General features: G+C 50.7%; 1 protein-coding gene across 5 annotated transcripts in view; it reads left to right on the top strand.

Moving 5' to 3' along the window:
• The window catches only part of TIAM1 (TIAM Rac1 associated GEF 1), a 144,282-nt gene that overhangs the window by 79,894 nt on the left and 44,584 nt on the right, over positions 1 to 19,804 (top strand). For all 5 annotated transcript variants that reach the window (XM_058019148.1, XM_058019145.1, XM_058019144.1 and 2 more), the window contains 6 exons: positions 6,339 to 6,789; positions 9,010 to 9,182; positions 12,068 to 12,292; positions 15,312 to 15,497; positions 17,701 to 17,847; positions 19,434 to 19,508. In XM_058019148.1, coding sequence (XP_057875131.1) covers positions 6,339 to 6,789; positions 9,010 to 9,182; positions 12,068 to 12,292; positions 15,312 to 15,497; positions 17,701 to 17,847; positions 19,434 to 19,508 — 1,257 coding nt within the window. The remainder of the gene's footprint in view (positions 1 to 6,338; positions 6,790 to 9,009; positions 9,183 to 12,067; positions 12,293 to 15,311; positions 15,498 to 17,700; positions 17,848 to 19,433; positions 19,509 to 19,804) is intronic.

Genomic DNA, 19,804 nt, shown 5'->3' with positions numbered 1-19,804 from the left:
CATTTTGCACTTAGAAATCACAGCCAGTTGCCCCAGCTGCTTGTTTGCTGGGCTGTGCTCACTTACACGGGTGCAATTTGCAGGAGGGCTCCTTCCCGTGTAAATGCTCCTTTGCAGTGTGTGATGGGGTGCCTGGTTCTCCTCCCTGACGACAGGCATTATTTCCCTGCCTCCTGCAGCCTGTGCTTGTTGAGGTGAGCTCCTCACAGGTGATGTGTTTGGGTTTCAAGCTGCTGTTCTCGCAGCTGTCCCCCATTTCTACCCTCTCAGGAGGAATTCCTCTTCTTGGCTCCAGCAAACACGAAGTAACCCAACCCTGTGTTTTAATTTAACTGGGAGGATTTTGATGGCACGCTGCCCTTGGTTTAACTCGAGCGCAGTTTGGCTGCTTTTATTAGTTCGTGGCTAACTCAGCTCCTCTGGAAACTCCTTCAGCTGGGTGGTCCTGGGATGAGAGCAGGGTGAATTTGGGGGTTCCTGGGTGTGTTCTTTGGGAACAGAGGCATTGAACACTGCAGCACCCAGGAACTGAGGGCAGGGTGAATTTGGGGGTTCCTGGGTGTATCCTTTAGGAACAGAGGCATTGAACGCTGCAGCACCCGAGAACTGAGGGCAGGGTGAATTTGGGGTTCCTGCTTTGGGAACAGAGGCATTGAACACTGCAGCACCTGAGAACTGAGGGCAGGGTGAATTTGGGGGTTCCTCAGTGTGTCCTTTGGGAACAGAGGCATTGAACGCTGCAGCACCCGAGAACTGAGGGCAGGGTGAATTTGGGGGTTCCTCTTTTGGGAACAGAGGCATTGAATGCTGCAGCACCTGAGAACTGAGGGCAGGGTGAATTTGGGGTTCCTGCTTTGGGAACAGAGGCATTGAACGCTGCAGCACCCGAGAACTGAGGGCAGGGTGAATTTGGGGTTGCTCCCTTAGGAACAGAGGCATTGAACACTGCAGCACCTGAGAACTGAGAGCAGGGTGAATTTGGGGGTTCCTCAGTGTGTCTTTTGGGAACAGAGGCATTGAACACTGCAGCACCTGAGAACTGAGAGCAGGGTGAATTTGGGGTTCCTCCCTTAGGAACAGTGGCATTGAACACTGCAGCACCTGAGAACTGAGAGCAGGGTGAATTTGGGGTTCCTCTTTTGGGAACAGAGGCATTGAACACTGCAGCACCTGAGAACTGAGAGCAGGGTGAATTTGGGGATTCCTGCTTTGGGAACAGAGGCATTGAACGCTGCAGCACCTGAGAACTGAGAGCAGGGTGAATTTGGGGTTCCTCTTTTGGGAACAGAGGCATTGAACGCTGCAGCACCTGAGAACTGAGGGTGTGGAAGGTGGGAACTCACCTCAGAACCGTGCAGGTGTCAGGAGCTGCCAGCAGGGACCACACTGCAACAGGGGTTTAGGGCTGGATTCTCCTTCATGGAATTGTGGATTTAGCCCCCCTCAAAAGCCAGGGAGGAGCTGGTGGGGGCAGTTTAATTTTCCACATTTCATGTCTGACAGCTCCAGGGCTGCAGGAGTCCCTGTGTGTCCAGGATTTGCCTTTAGGGCGCCCAGGGTAACAAAGGCAGGTTCCTTGGGGAAGCACAGGGATGATCTTTTTGCCACACATTGGCTGGGAAACATCTGGGGCATCAGCGAGCCAGAAGTGCTGCCAAGCCTGGTGCCTAGAGCCGAGGTGACAGCTTAGCCCTGAGACTTTCCCAGGCATTACTGCCCAGACACCTGTGGCTGTGACTCATCCTTTCATCACAAGGCTGCAGTTCATTGCCAGGAGGAGTATCTGGAGGTCTGGGCCAGTCCCTTTTTGTCAGGAGCAAATTTGATTTCAGAGACCCGTGACCCGAACCTGCTTGCTTATTAAATTACCCTGAGCAGCTTTTAATCACACATGGAAGGATTTGTTTATTTTTTTTTTCTAAATTTAACTTTTTAAAAATTTTAACTCTTGCAGACATCTCAAGAGCTGCTGCCCCAGTGCAGAGAAGTAGGAATCAAAGCATTTCTGCCACTCAGGTTTCATGTCATGATTTATGATTTATCTTTGCTTCTCGAGTGACTGTGGAGAAAGGATTCAATTTGGATTTGCAGCAAGCCATGCCTTGACCATCAAATGATGGCAGAGTCAGTACTGAAAAGAAGGGAAAAGCACTTATCAGGCCAATCTTTCTCCAGAGAGGAGCTTCAAAGGGACAGCAGTCAGATAAAAGCATGCAAACCATCAGGCTGCTGGCCCATTTGAAATGTATTCCGCGGTGCTTGCCTCAGGAGCAGCCAGACAGGTTGTGTGCAATCCCTCTTGCTGAGTGTGAGCAACTGATTGCTCTCTTGCTCAACAGGACAGGGAACAAAGGACAGGCACTGGCTTGGAGGGAGCCCCTTCCCAGGAAAACCCCCACCCAGCTGGGCTCTTAATGTAATGCTTCATTCAGAAAGGAGTTTGAACCATGAGGAACAGCTTGTATTTATGGAAGTAAGATTTTTCCTACTAAAGCAGCCCCAATGCCCATGGATCAGTGCTGCTGGTGGGGCAGGAGGAGGTGATTCACCCAGGCTGTGACAGTTTCTGTGGTGGAACTGCAGCTCCTGCAGGCACCCAGAGTGTGCCCAGTCATGAGCCAGAGCTGGGCAAGGCTTGTCCCATCCCGTGCTTTCTTCCAGCAGAGGCCAGCACCAGGTATGTTCAACATGGGGACACTTGGAACCTGTCCCAAAGCTCCTCCCCTGATTTTTGCTAGCTGGATGTAGACATTTTTCCTAAAGCAAAGAGTTTCTTTTTCTGTTTATCTTTTAAATTCAGCTAGAATTATTTACCAGCTATGGCTGCAGCAGACATGCAGAGGTGTGAGTACCATGTGAGCATATGCCAGAGCTACAGCACCAGGTACATTAGCCTGATGTAGTTTCTGCATTACAGCTCTATTCCCCACTGCCTTGTTTTGCTTGTTTTGCCTGAACCCCCGTGTTGATGTGGAGAAACAAGCCTGTGTTTAAGTGGGTAGCTAATGCTTGCAGCAGCGCTTTATTTACCCACTTGGTTCAGCGGTTGAGCTGCTCCCTGCACTTGATGGGGCTGTGATAACTCATTCCACCTCATTGCACTGGGATGCTGCTGGCACGTGGCCGTGGTGGTGACAATGGCCCCATTCAGCCCGGCTGTGGTCCTGGTTCCAGGGCTGATGTCTGTGCACTGGGCACCTCTCCCTCCTGTTTCCCTTCAGCACTGTGTGCTCAGCCTCCTTCCACAGCCCCTGGGCACCTCAGGGACACCCATGGACACCCATGGTGCTGCTCCTCCAAGCCCTTGGGCCGTGCCAGGGATCCCCTCCTAAGCCCAGCCCGGATCTCCTCTCAAGGCTCCCTCCACACCGCATTTCATAGAGCAGAGCAGCGCTGGCAGCTCTGAGCATCTCTGCTCCCACCTGTGTCTGCTCAGACCCTTCTGCTGCCCACAAGGCTTTGGTAAGGGGTCTTGAGGAGTGGAAAGGGCAGTGCAGGGAGCCGGGCTGTAGCCTTGCACTGAAAAGTTCTTTCGAGTCCAGCCTGTCGCTTGCGTTGTGGTTAAGGTCGTGGAGATCTTTGCAAATTGTGCTACAGTTTAACCTTACGGGCAAGTATAACAAATGTATTTACTCTGAGTGCTCCATCCCTGAGGTTTTTTTGTAAGTTACTTGTTTTTATAAGCTGATATGCTCATACATTAGTTACAGAGTATAAGCCTCATTTATTGGCAGGGAAACTGAGGCAGTTTAAACAATGTCTCACCAAGGTCGTCTGAATAGGTTGTAGCCTTACAAATCCTGTCTCTCTCAAGTTGGTGGTCTATTCTAGTAGTTGTTTTCTCAAATCAACTTATTTTAACTAGAGGATCAGATATGCTAAGTTGTCTCAGCTAAGCTTTTGGAACTAACTATACTTTTTGTAGAGCATAGAATGATGGAATGATAGGATTATTTGGGCGGAAGAGACTTCAAAGCTCATCCAGTGCCACCCCTGCCATGGCAGGGACACCTTCCATTGTCCCAGGCTGCTGCAAGCTCTGTCCAGCCTGGCCTTGGGCACTGCCAGGGATCCAGGGGCAGCCACAGCTGCTCTGCCCACCCTCACAGGGAACAATCCCTTCCCAAAATCCAATCTAAACCTGTTGCCTGTCAGTGTGAAGGTAGCTGGCTTCCCAAAACCAAGTGCGCTGGATGCACGTGTGGCTGTGGAAGCTGCTCTGGGTGGGGACAGGGCTGTGCTTCCAGGAACCCTGCTCAGCTCATTCGCACTGGAGCAGCAGAGCAGCCCTGGCCTGGCCGGAGCAGCCTGGCTGCATCCAGTAACCAGCTGGGCCAGCAGAGCTGCGCTCATTGAGCAGGGAAGGAAGTGCTTGTTCTTCCAGCTGGACTCCACGTGTCCCCTGGGGAGCGGTGTTTGTAGAGAACGGGCCCATCCATTGCAAATTAATGCCTGGAAACTCAGTCAGCCCTGCCCTGCCCCTCAGCTCTCCCCGCTCCGCAGGAGGATGGGTTCACACAGAGCTGCTGGAGGCTCTCTTTGTTTGCACAGAGCTGCTCTGGGATACAAAGAAAACTGGTGCTTGAACCAACATCTGGAAGCTTGTTTTCTCTCAAAATAAATACTCCATTCTGCTACCTCTTCTCAGAAACTCATCTTTTTAAATTTTTTTTTAACTTGTGAATCAAGAGCTAGCTGCTCTTGCAGGAGAGGTAGAGGTTGAAATTCCTGTTGGTTTTGGCCATACTTTTCGCTTCTTTGCATCCTCTTTGCCCAAATACCTAAAATATTTACAGAGCTTGGCCTTTGTTTGTCCTCTGAAATCTGCCACAGATGCCTGTAAATACCGAGGTGGTGGTGGGCATCCCCCTGGGGACTAGCCTTGTAGCAGGGCCCAGCTGAGTCTCAGCCTTCAAAACCCCAATTCAGTGAGGTTTTCTCCTGTCTTGCTCAAACTGGCTGTATTCTTGTCTCTTCTGATCCTTGCACTGCGAGTTCTTGGGGACCAGGAAGGGTCTGTGGGATTTGATGGGGAATATCACATGGCCCATCATTACAGTTTGTGATGAGAACAGAAGTAATCTCAGCCACATTAACCTGTCAGGAAGGAAAAAACAACCAGAGCCTTTTTGGTTACATAATTCTCAAAGGTCGGCCTTGGGGTGTCTGAGATGTATCTTCATCTGTAGGTGTGAATGCACAATATCAATGTTTTCTCCTCAAAACGCGTGGGTTGGGCGCTGCTTTTCTCAACGCTGCCAGTTTTTGCTACCATATGTTCTCCCTTTGCAAAACCTTTAGCACTGTTAACTTGGCTTAATGTAAACAGATGATGCTGCATCTCAGATTCCAAATTGCCAAGGCTGTGGAGGCACCACCTGGAGCGATGCACGTGGGACTGGTCTTTGCTAACCTGTGCTGGAAGCTCTGCCTCCACCTTTTGGAAATATACCATGCCTCTTCCTCCAGCTGTTTGTCTCCAGAAAGGAGGAATCTTGCCTTTGATGCCCCAAGGGCAAAGTGTGGACCTGCAGGGGCTCCCTGCAGCAGTCAGGTGTCATTGTTAGGCTGGATGTGACATACACGCATGCTTAGGGTCTAAGGAGAAAAAGATTTTTTATTTTGTGTGTTTTTTAGTTTATATGTTTTTAACAAAGTGTGATTTTAAGTGATTAACTCCATTACAATTACTTATATATTTACTGGCGTACAGCCCTGGAGCTGTGAGATGTTAAATGTTGAAAACACAGTGAAACTGGAGGGAAATGCATGAGGCAGCTTCACCCTTCTCTCTGAGGTGTACAGTGCCTGTTTGCCACCTTTTCCTCCAGTTGTTTGCCTTAGGGACAAGAGACAAGGGATTTCCATCGCCAGAAAAAATGGAGGTGAGAAAAACCATGGTGCACCCAGGTGTAGCCATGACGTTTTCTGAAAAATCCTTTCCTTAGGATTTTTCCTCTTGAGAAGCTGAGAGGCCTCAGGAACAAAATGTAAACAATGGTTATCTGCTGCTGCTGTGGAATGCAACAGGTAGATCTGTGATTGTTTCTAATTAATGGCCAATCACAGTCAGCTGGCTCAGACTCTCTGTCCAAGCCACAAGCCTTTGTTATTCATTTCTTCTTTTTCTACTCTTAGTTGGCCTGCTGATGAAATCCTTTCTTCTATTCTTTTCGTATAGTTTCAATATAATATATATCATAAAATAACAAATCAAGCCTTCTGACACATGGAGTGAGGTCCTCGTCTCTTCCCTTATCCTCGGACCCCTGTGAACACAGTCACACCCAGGCTCTTGGCTGAGCTGTCCCCTCACCGCGTGTCTCTGTCCCTCGCAGGACGTGAACGCGGGCGAGGGCAGCGAGTTCACGGACAGCGGCATCGAGGGCGCCGCCACAGACACGGAGCTGCTGTCGCGGCGCTCCAACGCCACCACGGCCAGCTACTCGCCGCCCGCCGGGCGCGCCTTCGTGGGCAGCGACAGCGGCAGCAGCTCGGCGGGCGGCGACGGGCTGCGCCAGGGCGTCTACGAGAACTTCCGCCGCGAGCTGGAGATGAGCACGGCCAACAGCGAGCAGCTGGAGGAGGCGGGCTCGGCGCTGAGCGACGAGCAGAGCAGCGGCACGCTCAGCTCGCCCGGGCAGTCCGACATCCTGCTGAGCGCCGCGCAGGGCACCGTGCGCAAGGCCGGGGCCCTGGCCGTCAAAAACTTCCTGGTGCACAAGAAGAACAAGAAGGTGGAGTCGGCCACGCGCAGGAAGTGGAAGCACTACTGGGTGTCGCTGAAAGGTACGGGGATGGCGGGCAGGGGTGTGCCCGGGTGGGCACTCTGGGTGTCACTGAGAGGGGCAGGGCTGTGCCCAGGTGTGTGCTCTGGGTGTCACTGAGAGGGACAGGGGTGTGCCCAGGTGGGTGCTCTGGGTGTCACTGAGAGGGGCAGGGGTGTGCCCAGGTGGGTGTTCTGGGTGTCTCTGAGAGGGGCAGGGGTGTCACTGAGAGGGGCAGGGCTGTGCCCAGGTGGGTGCTCTAGGTGTCACTGAGAGGGACAGGGGTGTGCCCAGGTGGGCACTCTGGGTGTCACTGAGAGGGGCAGGGCTGTGCCCAGGTGGGTGCTCTGGGTGTCACTGGGAGGGACAGGGGTGTGCCCGGGTGGGTGCTCTGGGTGTCACTGAGAGGGACAGGGGTGTGCCCAGGTGGGCGCTCTGGGTGTCACTGAGAGGGACAGGGGTGTGCCCGGGTGGGTGCTCTGGGTGTCACTGAGAGGGACAGGGGTGTGCCCGGGTGGGCGCTCTGGGTGTCACTGAGAGGGGCAGGGGTGTGCCCAGGTGGGTGCTCTGGGTTGTTGAGCAACTCCATAAAGGGGTGATAATTACATCACGTTGGGGGCACCATTTGTCTCCTCAGGCGTCTCCGTGACACAGATGTGATTAGCACTGACTCCATGATGCAGAAGGCTGAACCATTCCTTTATTCTTCTATGCTATCTTTGTACTATATTCTTAAGGAACCCATAACCCCTTCCAGCCTGTCCAATACAGCTTTGACTTCACTGATCAACAAACCAAAACACCACCACCCTTTGGTAAACCAATCTCCGTAACACATTCCACATTTTCCTAGCAAGAGGTGCAGCAAGTTCGGCTAAGAACTGTTTTCAGTCTTTCTCTGAGCTTTCTCACAGCCTTTCACAGGGAAAATGTCTGGGAAGGCCTGTTCCTGCTCCCTCCTCAGCTGCCTGGGCCACAGATCCTCTTCTCTCTGGATTGTTGCAGGAACTCATAAACTCATAAACTCGTCTCCATGTGCTTCATCAGCAGGGAAATGGGAAACCAGAGCTTTGGAACTGGCCTGCCTCTCCTGTGCTGTGCCCAAAGCCATATCTCCTGCTCTAGGTGTGGTCACCCAGAAGCCTCAGTGTGGTCAAGCCCTGCCCTCCCCACAGAGAGCTCTTCCTAGAGCACTTTTATTTATTTTTATTTTATGTTTATTTTTAATTTGCAGCGCTATTTTAAAGCCAAGAGCAAAGTTTGGAGCCAGCTCTTCCTTGGGGTTGCTGGAGAGCTGGGGAGGGGGAGAGGAGGAGGGAGGTGAGGGCAGCCCTGATCTCCTGGGAGGGGGCAGGAAGGTCTTGCTGTGAGGGGCTGCGAACAAAGGGCCATCTGGGAGAAGAAAGGGGAAGGATGAGCAGGGAGTGCTGTTGTTTTGAAGTGCTTTGGCTCAAGTGTAGTGTTAACTCCTGGGATTGCTGTGCCTCGATACTGGCAGTGTTTAACCGGGGCTTTGAAGTCAACAGCAGCCATTGTTTGGCTGCAAATTGTTGTCTGGGAGGCTGGAGCACCCCTTTCTCTTTCCAGTGACCAGAGCATCCCTTTCCAGTGACACAGCCGCTGCGTGCCAGCCTGTAAGCAGCTGGAGATGGTGTGGGAAGGTGGGAGAGGAGGAGATCCCTTTCTTTTTGGAATCTCCCAAATTGCACGCTTGCTCTGCACTTTGTTTTCCTTCCCCGGGAGGATCGTACAGATTATTTTGTAACCCCGAGCAGGTTGTTTGCTGGCCCCAGCTAAGATTTTTTTGTCCATCCGTCTTTCAGCAAGCACAGCTCATCCCAGCCCATTTTAATTCCAGTTCCCGTCTGCATGCAGTAATTAAATGGCTTGGTCTTTGCCTTGGGGGGACTGCAGCCGCAGAGGTGAGGCTGGGCCATGCCCGGGGGTCTGTCTGCTCCCAGGGCTGGCTCACAGCTGGCTGTCACCCTCAGGGGACCAGCATCTCACCCCTGTGTGATGGAGTGACCATGGACACAGATTTGTGATTTCTTACACTATTTCTCATCTGGGAATGTATTTTACTGCCTGCGACTTTGTGTTTTGGCAATCCTGGGGAGAACTAAGCTCAGGGTGAACGAAGCAGCCTGGGGTCAGGGCTCACTGTGCCCTGCAGCTCCTGGCGTGCCTGCCTGGCCCTGAACCCAGCAGAACATTTGAAGCTGCTGCTCGTTGTCTCCTGCAGGCTGCACGCTGTTCTTCTACGAGACGGACGGCAGGTCTGGCATCGACCACAACAGCATCCCCAAGCACGCGGTCTGGGTGGAGAACAGCATCGTGCAGGCCGTGCCTGAGCACCCCAAAAAGGACTTTGTCTTCTGCCTCAGCAACTCCCTTGGCGACGCTTTCCTCTTCCAGGTTGGCTTCTGCAAAGGTTTTTTGTGTTTCCCAGCAAGGAGGGCATCTAGCTCTGGGTGAGAGGGGTGGAAAATCCTGAAAAACCAAACACTGCAGGAGGTTTGGGGTTTTCCTTTGGCAGCACTAGAGGAGGGTCATGAGGTGAATGTGATCAGTGTCAAATCTGCTTTTCTAATAACTGGCTGGACCCTCCTTGTGTAGATGGCTGGAGCAAAGAATGGAGAAATGCTCTTGCACCCCTGTGAAAACAGCTTGGGCAGCATGCTTAGAGCACACAGACCAAGGCAGTGACCCCACAGGACACCCAGCTGGGCACTACAAGTGCTGTGCCACTCTGTGTCAGGGGAGAGTGCTTGAGGGGCTGACAAGGCCGGGAGCAGCTGGAAGTGCAAGGGGATGTCTGGATCTGCAGATGCTCTCCCAGAGGGGTGCAGAATCCAGCTGGCCCTTGTTCACACACCTTGCTGCTGCCCCAGAGGACGCTGGAAGTGCAGGCTTTGGTTCTTTAATCAGGAAATAGAAATGTCTCCGTTTCACTAGGTACTTTAAAGAAAAAAAATCCCAGGGCTTACATCAAAGACCGTAGATTAGTTGATGTGTTTCACTTGAAGAGATTTCTGTCATTTGGTAGCCACTGCTTCCCTGAGTGATGTTTGGGTTGTCATCCCCTTTCTTATATCAGGCTGGCACTAAGCAGGGTGTGACATTCTGTTATTTGCAGTTGGCAGCACGTGCTGAGGTGGGGGCATTTCCTCACTTGTGATTCAGTTTTCTTCACTGGAGGAATCCCTTTATTTCTCTTTCCAGTGACAATGGAGTTTCTTGCCTTCTTAAGCCAGAAGCTACTCTGGGGTAGGATGTGTCCCCACTTCATCACTCCCTTGTATTCCAGAGCAAGAAACTGAATTTATACAGTGTTGTAGGGCCTTGCAGCTGTCTTTGCAAAGGGCTGCATTCTCAAACTGGTGCAAAAAGAAAAGCCCTTCTGATTCTTGGAGGGACTGAGTGTCTGACTGAAAAAAACCCATCTTTTTTTGTGGGCTAACTTCCCTGCCCCCTCAATGGGATTTTTCCTTCTGTAATACTGCCCTGCCCCTCTCTCCTTCACGTTTTCCCTGGGAAGGGGATGAGTATTTTGGCACCTGGAGACCTTCCTCCAGGTGAGAGGGAATCCCAGAGCCACAGAATGGCCTGGGTCGGAGGGGATCTTAAAGATCACCTTGTTCCACCCCCTGCCATGGCAGGGACACCTCCCACTGTCCCAGGCTGCTCCCAGCCCCAGTGCCCAGCCTGGCCTTGGGCACTGCCAGGGATCCAGGGACAGCCTGTGCCAGGGCCTGCCCACACTCACAGGGAGGAATTCCTTCTCAGTATCCCTCTGGCAGTGGGAAGCCATTCCCTGTGTCCTGGCCCTGCATATCCTTACAAAGAATCCCTCTGTGTTTTTCTTGTGGGCTCCCAGACTCACCCCAAAGCTTTTCCCCCCAGAGCCCAGTGTCATTGTGCCACAGGTAGGTTTTTGTGTAGGGAAGAATCAAAACTGAGCCTTTTCAAGCAAAATTCAGTCATTTCTATTGCCAGAAATGTTCTGTGATGTGTCCTTTCTGCCAGGGAAGCAGGGGAGAAGGGAATGCCCTCAGAGCAATGGCTCTTGGCTGTCTGTGCTTTTGCAGCAGATCCTGCTTCTGCTTAGGGCTTCCAGCCTGAGTGAGAGAAGTGGTGTCATTGTGGGACACCCCTGTGCCACCAAAGTTTGGGAGTACCAGTGTGAGGCCCAGCTGGGCCTCCCTGGGAAGCTCTCCTTAGCTTCATCCTTGGCTGTTGGTTGTCTCCTCAGCGAGGATGACCTTCCTCATCTTCCCCAGCAAATGGAGAAGTCATGCTGGGCTGTCTATTAATAGATGAGCCATCATCAGAAGGTTTAATTAGAACAAGGTGGTTTGGCACCTTGCTGCTTTTCCAGCCAAATACCAGTGGGATTATTGCCACAGGCTGACACTCACACAAAGACTTTGTTTCATGACCTGCTGTAAAAAGGAATGGAGTTTAGTAAAAGGCCTTAGATTGACTTCTTGTTTTGAAGATCTGGAAAGAAGAATCTGGAAAGATTTTTCTTTGTGTGTCAAAAGGCTCTAATCAGAATAGTTCTCTTCCAGAAAGAAGTACTGGTGTCTCATGCTCCAGCCTGCTGTCTCATAGAGTAGTTTGGGCTGGAAGAGACATTAAAGATTATCCAGTTCCATGCCTTGCCATGGCTTGGAATGCCTTCCACTCTTCCAGGTTGTTCCAAGGCCTGTCCAGCCTGGTCTTGGACACTTCCAGCAAGGAGAAATGTTCCCTTTTCCCAAACTGCCATGTCCATGCTTGGGAAGGGACAGTGCCAGAGCTGTGGAACTGAGGATGAGCCTGCCTTTAATGGTAACAGGGGTGTCTTCAGAGTGCTTTAAGACATTCAGAAACAAAAAGCTGTTTGTCTGTGCACCACCATAAAGCTACTCATACTTCTCATGGTCACATTTTGTGCCATTAATTTATTGTTAACTGCTGCATGGCAGAAAAGCTCTCCATCCTGGGAAGGGCACAGCAGTGGTGCGTTCCCTGCCTTAGGAGCTGGAGTCTAGATCCATGGCTAAATGCCAAGCTAGAAATGATGGCCAGGGAGGTGATTGCTGAGACCTTGCTGGGAAGCCCCCCCAGCTGCAGAGCACAGATAGAGGTGTAATTCCAAGAGTTAAAAATGGGATATGATGGGTGTACATAAGTGGATTTAAGGCTTTGAATCTGGAGATCAAAGGCAGAGGAACCTGCATGGAGTTGTATGTGCTAATCAGTTCCATCAGTCTGGAGGAGGGTGCTGAGCTCTTTCCCTTTCCCCCCTCGGGCAGACGTGCAGCCAGACGGAGCTGGAGAACTGGATCACGGCCATCCACTCGGCCTGCGCCACCGCCGTGGCGCGGCAGCACCACAAGGAGGACACCCTCAAGCTGCTCAAGACCGAGATCAAGAAGCTCGAGCAGAAGATCGACATGGACGAGAAGATGAAGAAGATGGGGGAGATGCAGCTGTCCTCCGTCACAGACTCCAAGAAGAAGAAGACCATACTGGATCAGGTGAACTCAAAAGTTCTCGGGGATTCTGCTGGTCACAGCAACACCGAGATGTGTTGGGCAGTCTCTTTTCCCAGCCTGGTGGTGGAAGGAGTCAGAACTCTTCTATTCTCATTCTCAAGGTTGTTTATTGTATCTTTTCTATTAAATTTTTTCTCTGGCCTGCTGAGGTCCGTTCAGCAGGTCAGACAGAGGCACACTGCCTGCCCCCAGGGCAGCGTTATCTTTTTATACTAAAATCCATGTGTACATTATTTACCATAACTTCCCAATACCTATCACCTATGTTAGACAGTGAGCTTCTACTCTAAACCAATCCAAAAGTGCCAACATCACAGCAGAAGATGGAGGCCAAGAAGGAGGAGAAAGGCTGGATGTGCCCAGATTCCTCTGTCTTGCCTCCTGAACTCCCATTCTAAAAACCCCAAAAATCTGTTTTTCACCTCATGACAAACTAATTATTGTTCTACTTGGACTTTTGTGGCTTGCAGATCCTCATATAAGGTTGGTAATTTTTTTCATGGGTCACAATCAAAGTCACAGGTGTCTTGGGCTCTGTGCCAAGGTTTCTGAGCCCCCCTGGCAGGGCTTTGAGCAATCCAGGATATCCAGAGGGATGTCCTGAATTCCGATAAAAAGTCCCTAGCGTGGGTTTAAGGCCTTGTAGAGGTTGATGGGAGCTCCCTGGAGAGCTGTGCTGCCGCCTTAGCTGCACCATTGCTTCACTAAGGTCCAGCATGGGCTGTCTGCTGGCCTCCAGGAGATTTGGATAGCAGGAGGCTGCCAGGCCGTGGCTGGGGGGGATGCTTTGGGGAACAGCTGTTCACACACCAACAAACTGCTGGCAGCTGGGCTGACGAAGCCATGCCTGATTGTGCTGTCACAAGGGCCTGCCCTGACCTTGTGGCTGCATCCCTGGGCCCTCCCCTGCTGCCTTCAAGTGGGCAGCGTGGCTGGCTGCCTTTCAGAAGCAGAGAGCCTCGAGCAGATGTCTCTCACACTGCTGCAGCAGCACCTTATTTTGGGAAATTTGACATATGGCTGCTGCTTCCCTCATTTGGAGCTCTCCTGCCACGGCTGCCAAGTGTGCCTGTAATGCAGAGCATAGGGGGAAGTGGCTGGGGCTGAGCTGAAGGGATTTGTACCCCCTGGAAGCCTGTGGGAAGGGGAAATAGGGGAGAAAGAGGAAGGAGATGCTAAAGAACCCTACTCAAAGCTGTCAGTCACAGTGAGAGGGCAGAGCAGTCTCTCTCTTTATGTAACTGAGTTTGGATGCTTTGAAACTGTTTCCTATAAGCCATTTGAATTATTTAAATAAGTCCTTCCATAGGCTGATTGCAGCACTCTTCTGCTGATCAGATTAATTATCCCCAGTGTATGGCACTTTTTCAAGCTCTGTTGTTGCTCACAGCAAAGCTGCTGCTGTGGCTGCTGATTTGGGTTGCCCTGTGCCTGGAGTTTGGTGGGCTTTGCTCTTCTGATTCTTCAGATGCTCTTGATGCGTGAAAGAAGCCTCTTAAGGGACTGCAGAGCAGAGAATCCTGGAAATACAAAGAAAATTAAAAATGAAAATTTAATCCTGTTAATTAGCATTGTATCAAAGGAGCAGTTGTCCCAGGAGGAGACTTTTGCCATGAATGTAGAAAGTTGTTTTCCATCTAATCAAAACTCTTTAACTGTTTGCATCCTTTGGGGGGTTGGGAGGGCAGGGGAATGTGGGAAAATCAGCACTCAGGGTTTGTTGGGTGAGATCAGCCCTGGTGAAAAGGGTGAGTGTGGTGTTGTGAGGGTTTCTAGGACGAGGTGAGAGATGAGAATTTGACTTCATGTTCTTAGAAGGCTGATTTATTATTTTATAATATTATATTATATTATATTATATTAAAAATGCTATACTAAAACTATACTAAAAAGAATAGAGAAAAGATATATTAAAAGGCTAGAAAAGAATGAATAATAAAAACCCGTGACTGACAAGAATCCCAGCAGAACTAAACTAAAATTAGTCATTAAGTTAACACACAATGCACATAAAACTAATTAAAGGTACACCTGTTAGTAAACAATCTCCAAAGCAATCAAATAATTGTTTACATTTCTTTTCTGAAGCTTCTCAGAAGAAAAAATATTAACAGAGGAATTTTTCAGAAAATATCATAGTGACAGGTGTGTTGGTGGAACCCAGGAAATTCCTCTGGCTGCCCTTGACCCCCTGCCTTTGATTTAGCCCTTGGAAAAAACAATTACCAACCTTTACATGAAGAATTACAAGTCAAGAAAGTTTAAGTAGAATAATAGTTAGTTTGTCACAGGGGTGAAAAATAGATTTTTGTGGTGTTTAGAATGGGAGCTCAGGGTCCCAAGATGGAGGAATTTGGGCGTGCCTTGTCCTTTTTCCTTCTTGTTCCTAGCCTCCATCTTCTGGGTGGTGTTGGCACTTTTGGACTGGTTTAGAGTAGAAACTCACTGTCTGACATAGATATTGGGCAGTTGTTGTAAATAGGGCGCTTTTAGTTTGGTTTGGAGTAGAAATTTACTTTTGATAGGTATTGGGAAGTTATTGTAAATAGGGCACTGTTGGATTGGTTTAGAGTAGAAACTCACTGTCTAACCTAGGTGATAGGTTTTGGGAAGTTATTGTAAATAGGGCACTTTGAGATTGGTTTAGAGTAGAAACTCACTGTCTAACCTAGGTGATAGGCTTTGGGAAGTTATGGTAACTAATGGACATGTAGTTTTTAGCATAAAAAGATAGCACCACCTCTGAGGTGGGCAGTATTCCTCTGTCTGACCTGCCAGACAGACCTCAGCAGGTTGGAGAAAGAATTTTATGGATAAGAAGCAATAAACAACCTTGAGAATGAGAACAGAAGAGTTCTGACTCCTTCTTCGAGTGCTGGGCTGGGAAAAGAGGCTTGTACATGTCTGAGAGTCCCTCTGCCCAGCAGAGATTGTGCGAGTGTGCCCCTGTGGGTTGTCCCGAGGCATTGACCAGGCTCTGTCCCTTTCTGTCCCCCGGCAGATCTTCGTGTGGGAGCAGAACCTGGAGCAGTTCCAGATGGACCTGTTCCGGTACCGCTGCTACCTGGCCAGCCTGCAGGGCGGGGAGCTGCCCAACCCCAAGCGCCTGCTGGCCTTCGCCAGCCGCCCCACCAAGGTGGCCATGGGCCGCCTGGGCATCTTCTCCGTGTCCTCCTTCCACGCCCTGGTGAGTGGGCAGGGCTGGCGTGGGCTGGGCTGGGCCGCAGCAGCGGCTGGGGGAGAGCCGTCTCTGTCCTAGGGGTGTCATTTGGAATTTCCACCAGAAACAGATCTTCCTGGTCATCTCGAGTGTCCACAGATTTGGGTGTGATCCACACATCCCCTGAAGTCAGTGGGAGCCATCCCGTATGGACACATCCCATTAAGTCAGTGGGAGCCATTCTGAGACCCTCAGCACATGCTGGCTGAGACCTTCTTGGGCTGTCTGACTTTATTCCAAGCAATTATTCCAATACTCTGGTCATCCACACCTGGTGCTCCACAAGGGAAGGGAAATGTGCTCCCTGTGGTGTGGCAAATAATGGTTGTTTAAATTTAAATACTGCAACAGCCCAGCTCTTAAATGTACAGGGAAATGTTTTGCAAAACGAATGTGAGTCAAGTTCTTGTAGTCTCGGCTTGGACTCCTGGAGGTTCACAGAAATAGCTGAGCTCCACTGTTGTCTCGTAGATGTCAGCTGTAGCCTGCAGTTGAATGCAGAGCTGTAATTCAGTCAGGGGCGTTTTTATTCTTTCCTATATGAAAAGATTAGCGTCATCATCCTGCTAATTGCTGCTGGATTTATTATATTTTTTAAGTGGCGGGCTGTAATTTGCATTTATGCTTATTTTTTTTTTTTCACATCAAGCAAAGCACTGAGCTCTAGCCTGAAAAACAGTCTGCCTCTTCATGCTGGTGTCTCTGGAGAGCCAAGGGAAAAAATATGTTGGGAAAAATGTTGTGTTGGAAGAGACACGTGTTTTCTTCTCCTCTCAGCAAACTCTCATGTCCTCCTTTGCCCCCAGGAACGTGGGGAAGTGCAGCCTCATGTGAGGAGCCCTAACTCAAGTTTCAGGAAGGGAATTTACCCAGGGAAGCTGTGGCTGCCCCTGGATCCCTGGAAGTGTCCCAGGCCAGGGTGGACAGGGCTTAGAGCAGCCTGGGACAGTGGAAGGGGTGGAATAGGAGGGGATGGCTTTAAGGTCCCCCCCACCCCAAGTGATTCTGTGACTCCATGAGCCCAGTCTGCTGAAGGTGTCCCAGTACATTCATCCAAGATGTGCTGAGTTACCCCATGTGGCTCTGTGTCAATGTCCCAGGCACAGCTGGGGAGCCTCTCAGTGTGGAAATGGAGGTGTTGCTGTGGTGCTCAAGTTCTCCTGCTCCTGGATTTCCTCCCAGTTCCCAAGGAGAGCCCTGATTGCTCTCAGGGTTCCCTGGTGCAGCAGCCAGCCTCTGTCCATCCCGCTGCAGTTCTGGACGTGCTGCACCCAGCCAGTTCCTCAGCTGGGGACATCCCTGGCTGCTCCCAGGGCCACTCTGCTGCTCTGGGCTGTGGGAATGCAGCACTGAGGTGTTCCAGGAGGTGCAGTCAGCAGGGTGGGTCTGTCTGTCTGTCTGTCTGTGCCTCCTGCCCCTCCCTACCGCTCCCTTTTTGGCAGGAGAGGAGCTCCTCTCCTCAGGCCACCTCCACCTGGGAAATCTGATTAGACAGACTGTTTATTGGGCCTGAACTGTTCATCTCTGAGTGATGTCCCACTCATCTCCAGAGCTCCCCAGATAGCTGGGCTCACTCAAGGCAGTGTCTCTTGTTGCCACAGGGCATTTTGCTGTAGGGCAGCTGACACTGCTCTGATGGGAAGGGTCATTTCAGATCCCTTTTCCCCTTCCTGTGCCTTGCTCAGTCCTTCAGATGTCACTTATCTTTAAGGAAATGCAGGCTGAAATGCCATGAGCTCCCTGCAAGCCTTTATCTGGCCTTGCTGCACCTCTGAGTCAGCACCAGCATGCCCAGAGTGTTTCCACAGGAAGGAGCAAAGAGGAAGATGGGGTTTTTGGGAAGCAACTGATAAGTTTGGAAATCTCAGGTTTCACATGTCCACCTTTGAAACCTTGCTAGGAAAAAAATACAGAAAAGAAAAAAGCCCAAACCCTTCCCTGGTGCTGAGGTTTTGCTCAATGTTGATTAGGTGGTGTGTACTGTCCATTTCAATATTTGGATGCTGGCAGAAGTGAGTTAATTTGCAGTGAGAAGGCAGCAGCCTGGCAGCATCCCCACTGTCCCAGCAGTGAAAACTCTGTGTTGCCATAGGATTTGCCCTTTTCCCCCCCCAGACCCCCCAGTTTGGGGGGTTTGTGCTGGGGTGCTGAAGCCACGTGGCATTGACAGGTGGCGGCTCGCACAGGGGAGTCGGGAGTGAGGAGGAGGACACAGGCCATGTCCAGGTCTGCCAGCAAGAGGAGGAGCAGGTTTTCTTCTCTCTGGGGGCTGGACACTACCTCCAAGAAGAAGCAGGGGAGGCCCAGCATTAACCAGGTAAGAGGTGGGAGTTTGGGGTGCTGTTATTGCAGGGGTGGTTTGTTGGTGGGCAGAACGCAGCTCTCACAAAGAGTCACTGGCACAGTCATGGTGTTCCTCATCCCGTCCAAAATCAGGGGCTGCAGCTGCACATCAGGGCACAGCAGCTCCTACCACAAGGCTGGAATTTGTCCTTTTCTTCAGCTGGATTCTGTTGTTGCATTTCTGCTCCTTCTGCTTTTCCTGCAGGCACCCTCCCTAATCTCAGGAGCAACAAAGCAGCAGTGTAAAACAGACACAGCTTTGGAGGGAGAACCCCAAAACAATCCAGACTTGTTTGGTTATTTTTAATTTAAAATGAGGAGTTTGTACAATGATTTAAATGTAGCTGAGTTTGGTGAAAACTTCCTCAAGTGACAAGGAGCTTTGCATTTAGTTGGGACACTCCCTGTTTTGGTTCAGATTTATAAAAAAGCAGAAGTTGTGCAGTTTCCACCCAGTCACTGCCCAGATCTTTCTGTAGAAAACGTGCTGCAGTGTGGTAGGAAGGTGCTTCTCTGTTAATCTTTGCAAACATCCCTAATTACAGCTTTCACTTTTTGCGAGCCATACCTCACCTAATTGCAGGAAATGTAGGCTCTGCCTTTCTTTCTCTTCCCTCACTTCTTGTGGGGAGAAAGGCTGGGGCCACACACTGCTCTGTGCCCTGTGATTTCTGGTGCTGTCTGTGCGAGCAGCAGTGGCTGTTTTGTTCAGCAGAGGATGATGAGACACTGGAAGTTCACCTGATATATTTAGAGGCTGAGCAAAGGCCCAGGGCTTGGCTGGGATGCAGCTCCAAGAGCACATTCCCAGTTCCTTGTGCTGATGCTGCAGCATCCCCGTTGCTTTGTATTTACTTGCCCCAAATCCCTTCTCCTGAGCTGGGGTCCTGCCTGTGCTGTGTTTTCAGACCTGTTTTTTCATCCCCCTAAGGTCCCTCCTTTTGTTTTTCCTTTCAGTGGAGATAATTGCATTCTTCACGCTGCCTCCCCTGCTCCTGCCCCCCTCACTCCTCCACAGCTCAGGCACGGAGGGGGATTCTGTTCCAGGTTAAAGGAAATCCATTGTGCAGAGAGTTGTAAAAAGTGCCAAGTTTTGAGGAAGCAGCAGAGTGCCTGAATGGAGTGCCTGAACACATGTCCCTTGCTTGTGCAAAGTCTTGCCTGTTGGAAGCAAAATGCAGAGACCTTTTCCATCCTGCCTGGTCCCTGCTTCATTTTGGCCAGGGAATAATTAACGGCCCAGCAACTTGGTCCCAGGGCTGTGCTGATGTGGAGCTCTAAAACTGAACTTTTCACTTCTCGTTGTCGGGCTCTGCTGCAGCACCAGCCCTGCCTGCCCTGTGCTGATTTGGGGTGGGTGCTGCACATATTCCTGTCTGATCATTCCTCCTGTTGGTTTTGGCTCTCTGGCTCGTGCAAGCAGTGTGTTTGGGGATGGCTGTTCGTATTTCTCAGTTGGAATCCTGTTCTGGATGTGGGACAGGCTGTTCTGCCCATGGCATGTACTGTGCACAGGGAGTCCGTTTGTGTTTAAAGCAGATCTCTTCTCTTGTTCCTCAGGTGTTTGGAGAAGGAGTGGATTCAGTGAAGAAATCCCTTGAAGGGATCTTTGATGACACAGTCCCAGATGGCAAGGTAAAACCCCAGCTCTCCAGCTACCTCCTTCCCCCACGTTTGCAGCCAGTAAATTCAGAATAAATGAGAAGATTTGCTATTTTGCCATTTCTAAGCATTGGAGCAGCAGTACCCACAACAGTTTTGTTGTGGTTTGCCCAGAAACACTGCACATTTCAGTTTTAAATTCAAATCTCTTTCATCCCTGCTATTTTGCTGTTGCATTCCTGGCATTTCCAGTAGGCACAGGGTGCAACCCCAGGAGAAGCACACTGCAGCAGTGTGTGGGTGGCACAGGAGGCACACTCTACCCTGCT

The sequence above is a fragment of the Melospiza georgiana genome, chromosome 2, assembly GCF_028018845.1.
Source record: "Melospiza georgiana isolate bMelGeo1 chromosome 2, bMelGeo1.pri, whole genome shotgun sequence".
NCBI lineage: Eukaryota > Metazoa > Chordata > Aves > Passeriformes > Passerellidae > Melospiza > Melospiza georgiana.
This window is presented reverse-complemented; position numbering and strand designations above follow the sequence as displayed.